This window comes from Ciona intestinalis, unplaced genomic scaffold, assembly GCF_000224145.3.
Source record: "Ciona intestinalis unplaced genomic scaffold, KH HT000127.2, whole genome shotgun sequence".
In the NCBI taxonomy this organism is placed as follows: Eukaryota; Metazoa; Chordata; class Ascidiacea; order Phlebobranchia; family Cionidae; genus Ciona; species Ciona intestinalis.
The window spans coordinates 71116-79524 of NW_004190449.2; the positions used below are offsets into that span (position 1 = coordinate 71116).

At 34.4% G+C, this 8409-nt stretch overlaps 1 protein-coding gene across 1 annotated transcript; it reads right to left on the minus strand.

Moving 5' to 3' along the window:
- Nucleotides 1–5102: 5102 nt before the first annotated feature.
- LOC100186026 lies at nucleotides 5103–7531 on the minus strand. Its single transcript, XM_002119708.3, has 4 exons — nucleotides 6889–7531; nucleotides 6366–6514; nucleotides 5769–5855; nucleotides 5103–5410 (listed from the first exon to the last, which is right to left on the minus strand). Exons 2-4 carry the CDS (start codon nucleotides 6481–6483, stop codon nucleotides 5310–5312), a joined length of 306 nt encoding a protein of 101 aa, XP_002119744.1. The 5' UTR covers nucleotides 6484–6514; nucleotides 6889–7531; the 3' UTR covers nucleotides 5103–5309.
- Between the last annotated feature and the right edge of the window lie 878 nt (nucleotides 7532–8409).

The window sequence follows — 8409 nt, forward strand, 5'->3', positions numbered from 1 at the left end:
GATTTCCCAATTAATAACGACTTTCGCTCCGTTTTCGAAGAGATAAATAATAATATTTCATGTTCCAGGCGTTGATGTAGCCAAAGCCGCAGAAACAGCCGGAAGTGTAATGGATTGTTGCTCCAAAGCATTTGACTGCTTCGGAAAGGCAAACGATATGGTATCACAGGTGCAACAGTGAGAAGACTCCCCTAAAACAAACTTTTAACTCAAAACAAATTTCAGTACAAACAGTTCTAGCAAAATTTGTGACCATCAAACTAAGTTTCTTCAAATTTAACCTTCAAATTGATTTTTAACTAATATTCGAAATATCATATTTAATTTTTTTATGCATCTTCACGTAATGCACTTTTAAACCACTGTTTACATTTATATGTTCCTTTTTTTAAATGTTTTATATATAAATAGATATATTGCGTATCCAGCACTTTGGTTTTGTGTTTCTGACAATTTATATTCGTGAATAGGTGTGTTGAGTTCTTGCAAACTTTGTAATTTGTTTTTCCCTTATGATGTGTTGCTGGAGAAATCACTTTATAAGATAATGGCGTCAAAGGGAATAAAAAAAGCCACAACATCGCGACGTGCATAGTTCTTACAATAATATTTCAACTACGTTTTATTGATAAATATGACGGATAGCAACAATAAACTGGAAGGATGGTTTTCGGACCCAATAGAAACACCCTGTACTTGTATCTGTAAATTAATAGGCGTTTTATTTTTATTTGTGGTGAATTCCGCGAATCTGGTCCTGCTCTAGTGCTTATAAATTTGGACGATTCCTGTAACGAATTAACAATCGAGATCAAGCGCTATACGGAATATACGTAACTGACAAAACCAGGTTTAACGAATTGTATTCATACATACATATATTCCACCTAAAAAGACATCGGCAGTCTCTTATTTAAAAAGCTTCATTTAATGTACCTAGGTTCGGTTAGCAAGTAACGTGCAAAGAAATTTTCTTAAACTCTTTAATATAAGGGAGAATAATCATTGCCGTCGTAAAAGCCTTTACCCCACTTTGCACAAACACCTTTAAAACTTTATAGCTTCTGATTCACTGTGTATATATCGTGGACGTGTTGCTATTTCGAAAACAAATCAATGTCTCAGCGTATACCTATAGTACTTTGAGGGGACATATGGGACACCTTTAGCACATAATATCCAAATTTCCCTAATGTTTTTGAAACAATGAACAACGGTCTATATTAGAGTCACAAGGATACAGTTTTTTTTATTTATTTGAATATTCTTTGTTTGCTACCAAAATGGGACGAGAAAACAGAATGGAAAGGTGTCCCATCTTTCCCTATCCTAATAAACCCTCTTTTAAAATCAATTTTAAATTTCTAAACCGTTGGTGCAATATATAAACTGAGCCATTTACGCTAATGTTCACATAATATAAACAGAATAAATTTTACTTGATTGTCAGAATATAGATTTATTTTTAACTTTACGAAATATATTTGTCACCCATTATACTATAAGTAAAAACAATTTAACATTTAGTAGGGTGGGGTAAGTTAGGACATGTTTTCAACTCTTAACTTATTGTTATAAGTGGTAATAAACACAAAATGTTTACATAATTATATAACCGAAGCCCTGCCATTCTAAAAGAGCGTTATTGTTTAATACACGGTTAGGAAATAAGGGTTTTTAAGCCTAATTCTTACCCCACAGTACCATAACTATACATGCATACATCTCTGAAGTTAAATACTCAAGACAGAAAATACAGTGGTTTGATATAAAATTAAAATATACCTTTATATTTCTACAAACATAAAAAACACAGAGGGGAACTCGTGAACATACGAAGCATTCATTTTATATATAGCCGTTCCACAATCTATTTTGATCCTTTGCATCTTACTCTTGTACAGTATCTGCCAAGTCTCCCGCTTTGCCAAGACAGTCAAACATTTTGGAGCAACAGTCCATTACACTTCCAGCCGTTTCGGCAGCTTGGGCAACGTCCACGCCTGAGATAAGTTATATATTATACACCGGTGAACAAAACCTCTCGTGATCAGTTTCATCACAAACATAACAACCCATATACATGATACGATTTTCATTTCTATGTTACAGCTATGTTCTGTATGTTGCACACGGTAGCCTATTTGCAGCTTAATCGCAAAAAGACGCTGCTGCCATTGTGAGGGTATATGTGTCCTTTGGCAAGACACTTGAAATTTGCTGCAACCCAGTGGTCACTATAAGGTTGTCTAAATTTTCAACCACATACAAAAAATAATCACCTACAAAGTTACGTAATAGTAACTCGTAAGCGAGTACGAGATGCGGGTAACAGAACGCCATGTTATAACGACTGCTTTTGCCCTGCCAGGCTAGAATACAACAAGTTAAAACCTATATAACCTATAGACGATGTTAAAATTTGCAGTCTTTTTGTATTAAATCCCGTCTATTTAAAAACGGGAAAATCGCTATATCTGCAGGAATATAATGTGAATAGAACAATCTTTATACCTCCGGTTGCTGGTTGGCTTGTGATGATCTTTTGTTTACAAGTCGGGCACGTTTCTGGTGCTGCGGAACCTGTTATAAATATCAAGTGTTAAAAAAAATCAATTTAAAATTATTTTGGTGTAGTTTGTCGTAATTACGGCAGTACAGAGACATACCTGTATCGTTGTCGTTGGATTTGACCATACCGGGAAGAGATTTTGAGAGACCTCCCACTGCTTTAGTTGCGTCGGCTGCCGATCCAAGGACGTCGCTTACTTCTTGTAAATCTTCCATTTCTTACGAATGTAATTGAAGGTCTTTATATCCTATGCAGAGTTTGACTTGTTTTGTACAATGTATCGACCGAGAAGCAAAATCAACTATTTGTCTGATACGTAGTTTGGTTAAATAAGAAAATAACGCTGCTCTATTAACGTGTTGCAATATACTTTATACACTCCTCAATGGTTTTTCTACATTGTCAGCCAAAACAAAATATCACTTACAAACTACATCTGCGGAATCGTAGACACGAACAGAATGAAACAGAACAACCGTGATAAAACGACTATAGCCTACCCGCCATGCTAAGATAAATAAGTTACATTCATGTATTCATTTTATGACTGTAGCACAACCACCTCGTCCGCTTGCTAGTCGATAAAATGACGCATCTTTAACTTGTGATTCAGTTTTGCTAACCAACTCTTGATACGTATCCAAGACAACGCCGGTAAATACATCAGCGTACATCGTCTTTGCTTTGCGACATTTGCTCAACCAACGGCAAAATAAATACTTAGATTAGATTGATTGTACGTGAGAATTTCTGTTACATACTTTTTTGTTTGTTTTACCTGGCGAGGTCATCTATAGGGAATTTCCAACGTGAATGTTTTTTCAACCTTTTAACTTATTGGTATTACTACATGTGTATATACGCCTACTGGAATTAGTGCATGTCCTAATGGCGAACCAGGAACATTTAAACGTGGAGAGAAACCGTTATAGACAGGGATAAACCATACGAGTCTATCTACAAAGTATACACCTTAGAAAATATTATTGTCCTTGTTTTACAACTAAAGTCTCTATAAAGTGTAAAAGTAAATCAGATACACATATAGTAGTGTTGGGAAAGACGGGACATATTTCGCACATAATATCCAAACATCCTGATCTTAAACAATTAACCCTGTGTTTTAAACAGTTAACAGTGGTCTATGGAAGTCGTGAGAATACAGTTGAATGTTTTTTGTTTACTACCAAATGAATGAATAAGTGTCCCATTTTTCTTACTACTATATTATCCTATGTTTTATACTATATGCTAAAAGTTAAACCCAGATCATGTTAAACATACAACTAAGGATTTGACGTTACTCAGTTATTCAATTTTATGTTAAAAAATGTTTGTTAGTTTCAATTTTTCCAGATGTTCTATTTTGTGTTCAATACCAATGCTGCTCTGCTTGTAAAGCTGCTCGAAAAAATATCACTTATTTCAAGGTAAACCGGGCACTTGTAACTTTTATTTGTGCTTTTGGTGGTTATGTGTGTTGCTATGTGGGGTGAGTGACTTTATTTGACAAACACTATTAACCAGATAAGAGTTTAAATATACTTTAGCTTCTCTGGTGTACTAAGTTAATTGAAAAAATGTGTAAAATGTTTTGAAACTTTAATAAATGTAGTTTAGATTTAAAACACAGCTAAATATACACTAAATATTTAAAGAAATAAATAAAAACTTTTGAAATTGTTTAACTGCAATTATCACGATATTTGCGTTTGATTTTATAATACACTGATGTTGTTACTATTAGTTCCACCTCGCACCCTTATTATTACCAACGTATAAATACCAACAGGGTTGCATAGTGTCTTCTATATTATGCTCTCTTGTCATGTGTTTGATATAGAGTAGGGTGCGGTCAAGGGTGGGGTAAGATGGGACACCTTTAGCACATAATGTCTTAGTATCCTGATCGTGTTTTAAACAATTAACAACGGTCTATATGGTTGTCGTTAATATACGGTTTCATGACTGTTTGAATATTCTTTGTTTACTACCAAATGGAACGTAAAAATAGAATGAATATGTGTCCCATCTTTCCCCATCCTACTACAATTTTATAGATAATTTTTGCTTCACAAGCGTATATTTACAAAGGAGTTTATTTTATAATCATATAATAAAACGTTAAACACCCTAAAACGTTACATGTAAACTTGGCTATACAGCGTTATTCTAAATTCCTCTCTTTGCAGATACCGGCGCACGTCTTACATTCCACGTTAATTACAATTTACATTCCTACGTTTTCTTGTGTTTCGTCTGGCCTTGCGTTCTTCCTTTCGGTTCATTTCAGTATTAGTTGTGTAGTCGTAAGGTTCTTACTGTGTTTGTTAGGCGTTTTTAGTTTTATCTAACCGCTTTTATTTTCTATTTAAATAATCCTTGTAGAGTGCCAACTGTGTGGCTTTTGTAGTTAGAAAACCCGTGTTATAAGGACTGTCGTTGCCTTTCCACACGAGGATGAAGTAAGTTATAGTCAGTTATTTAACTTTACCAGTGTCTTGTGGATAGTATGCTATACATTTACTTACGTGAGGTGGTGACCTAGAGAACTAACCTATTTCTATCTATCCTTATTATAAAACTCTCGATTCGGTTCATATGTTTTATTCATATAGCGTATATGCAAGAATAACATCATATTATCATTCAAAATATGAGTGACAGTTTATAGCTTTTATAACAATAAGTAATTAAGAATATTTTGATATACTGTCTTCTTCATTGCTGTACCGCCTCAAGCAGCCAATTCGCTGACACTATTAAGACAATCAATCAGTTTAGCGCAGCAGCTCAAAACATTACCAGCAGTTTCAGCAACTTCAGCAATGTCTATGCCTAACAAAGGAAAAATTACATTATTTTTATTTATTTGAAAAAGATCAGATTGATTTAAAGAAAAGATAGGAATTAGCAGCAAAACGCCAATAGCTAAAAACACGCTACTGGTAATCCTATTTCAGCGAAAGCGTCAAATAAAAGCGGGCTGTGCTGTGCTCAACATGTAATACATTATTGTACTGCTTCTGTAATAGAACTCTATAAATAGGGTGGGGGGAGATGGGACACCTTTTCATTTTATTTTCTGTGTGCTAAAGATGTCCCGTCTTCTCCAAACTTACTATTTGTTCTGTTTAACAGATAATAAAATATTATACACGAGCAGTTGTGCCTTACAAATAGTGAGTGTTCATACCGTCATCGCTTGTTGGTTGGTCTGTTACAATCTTTTGATTGCAGGTCGGACAGATTCCAGGTTGGGAATCAGGTTCGGAACCGGAATCTATAGCACAAAGAATGTTATTAAGAAAATATAATTACGCCCAATCTTAATTTATGTTTTTTTAAATCGAAAAAATAATTTGAATTTCTGTATCTTATAACGAGACGTATATACTAATGTGGGGTAAGATGGATACGGTTAGCGCATGCTATTTATATTTCCTAATTATTAGTTAATAAAACTCTATTGAAGTCGCGGAAATACGTTTATTATAGGCAGGTTCCTGCAGCGTGGTATATCATGCTATGGAGCATGGATTTGAGCCATTACCCCAGTTACACAGAGCTTATAGAAACCTGTATCTATATATAGTAGAGTGGAGGAAGATGGGACATCTTTAGCACATAATCGGTTTACAAAAGTCGTGAGGGTACAGTTTTATAATTCTTTGATTTTTCTTTGTTTTCTATTAAATGGGACGAGAAAATAAAATGAAAATGTGTCCGTTCTTCCCCCATCCTACGATACATAGTTTTCTAAACTCGCGATAAAAGTATAGACATGTATTACCTGTATCTTTGTCAAATGATAAATTCACTCCAGAAATGGATTTTGATGTTTCTTCCATTGCTATAGCTGTCTCTGCTGCAGCCCACAGGGCGTCTCTTGTTTGTTGCGAATGATCCATTTTTATCGATGTTTATTATTCATGTATAGAACTGTGGTGTAAGATGGATACCGTAAGTTAGCTTATAATACGCAATATTCTCTAAGCGTGTTTTTAACAATGTACAACGCCCTTTTAGTTGCGAGGATACGGTTAAACACTTCTTTAAATGTTTTTCGTTTACTACTGAATGGGACGATAATAGAGAACATAGACCATTTTACCCAACCGTCACTATTTACTACACTGCACACTGTGAATTCAAACGTTTTATTGCTTATTACTAGAGTTCAAAATAATACATGGCAACTTATATGACTGTATATACCGCGAATATACAAACTTCAAACTGCTCCACGAATAATAAAATATATTTTATTTAAAATGTTACCACGTCGTTCTTTTTTCTGCAATACAATGAAATACCTTTGTCAGAGCATTCGTCGGTTTGCTAATTAACCTTGCAATACATATGCGGTACAACTTTAAACACGGCGCACGTTTAAGTTGAGAGTACATCATCAGGAGCAAAATAAATATTTAGATTAGATTACTTTGACTTGTAGTTTCTGTAACATATTTTATAATATCTTGTAAATACACTTTAATGATCTGTTTCAAACCATGGGAATGTGATTTACCCCTTTAATCGGTATACTGACAATCTTGTAATAAATTCTATAGTTTTTTCTTAACCCATGAAATAGAATTCTTTGAAACTTCATATCTTAATGGTTAAACCAAATCAAATTTTGTAACCAAATTGACTGATAAACACCACACTCAGCATACACTGCTTGGTAACCTTTGTCTTGCAACCTTTGCACAACTTTTTGAACAGATAAGGTTTGAAAAATTATTTGCATATCTTGCAAGCAATAACATGGTTCATTAAACAGTCGTTGCGTGGGTTTTTATTTCGCTCGTTATTTTTTAGGAATTCTGCAGTTCTTAGAACTTTTTTACACTTGTCGTTCGGCTGTTTATGTAGTACTGTACTGTTGGGTGAGGTAAGATGGGACATGTTTTTATTGTTTTTTTTGTTTCATTTAGTAGTAAACAAAGAATGTTTAAAGAATTATATAACTGAGCCTTTTTAAGAGAGAACATTTGAAGAGCGTTGTTAATTGTTAAAAATACAATCAGGAAATATGGGATAAAGTTGCTGTAGCCAGCTTACCCCATGATAGTATATTAATTTTCATACACAAATTGCTATTGTTGTATATATAGGTAAATTACGTTACCTAAAGATAAAACAAATCAAACAAAGCTGGTTTAACATTGCCCAAAGGAAAACAAATTATACAAAGTAAAAATACAGAACATTGATTATTAAATACATATACACGTTTTTAAAACACACTACTATTAGGCGTTTTGAGCAAGGGCACAGAGCACACAACGAAGAACTACCCACGTTACCCAACAGCAACAGAACACGTGCTTTGCTTTACAATTACAATCGCAGTCACAATCACAACAGTCGCAGTCACAACCATCATCGCTCTCCCACTGATCACTATTGGTAGCTTCATTTCCAGTTATATCTATAGAAAGGAAATTGGTTACTTTTTTATTATTAAACTCACATTTCCTTTTTAGAGTTGAATGTATGGATGTAACTTGCATGCTTTGTGTCCTTGCGTGGCCGGAAAAGTACAGTCGGTATAACACGGGTGTTCTGTTTCATACACCTTGTCTTACCATGTATATAACTTTGTGGGTATTTTTTTTATATATTTAAACTTTATATATTGTATGGCTGACTATTTAAACAACTCATTAGCGACCACTGGTTTGTTGCACTTGAATGTATCGTGTGCGTCCGTGGGCATAGAAGAAGCAGCGACGAGCCATAAACCCATTATATCTTTGGTAAGAGCAAGCGTGCTGTTTAAGGCATTAACGAAGCGAAAGTTAAAGCGGGCTTGATTGTTCGTTTAT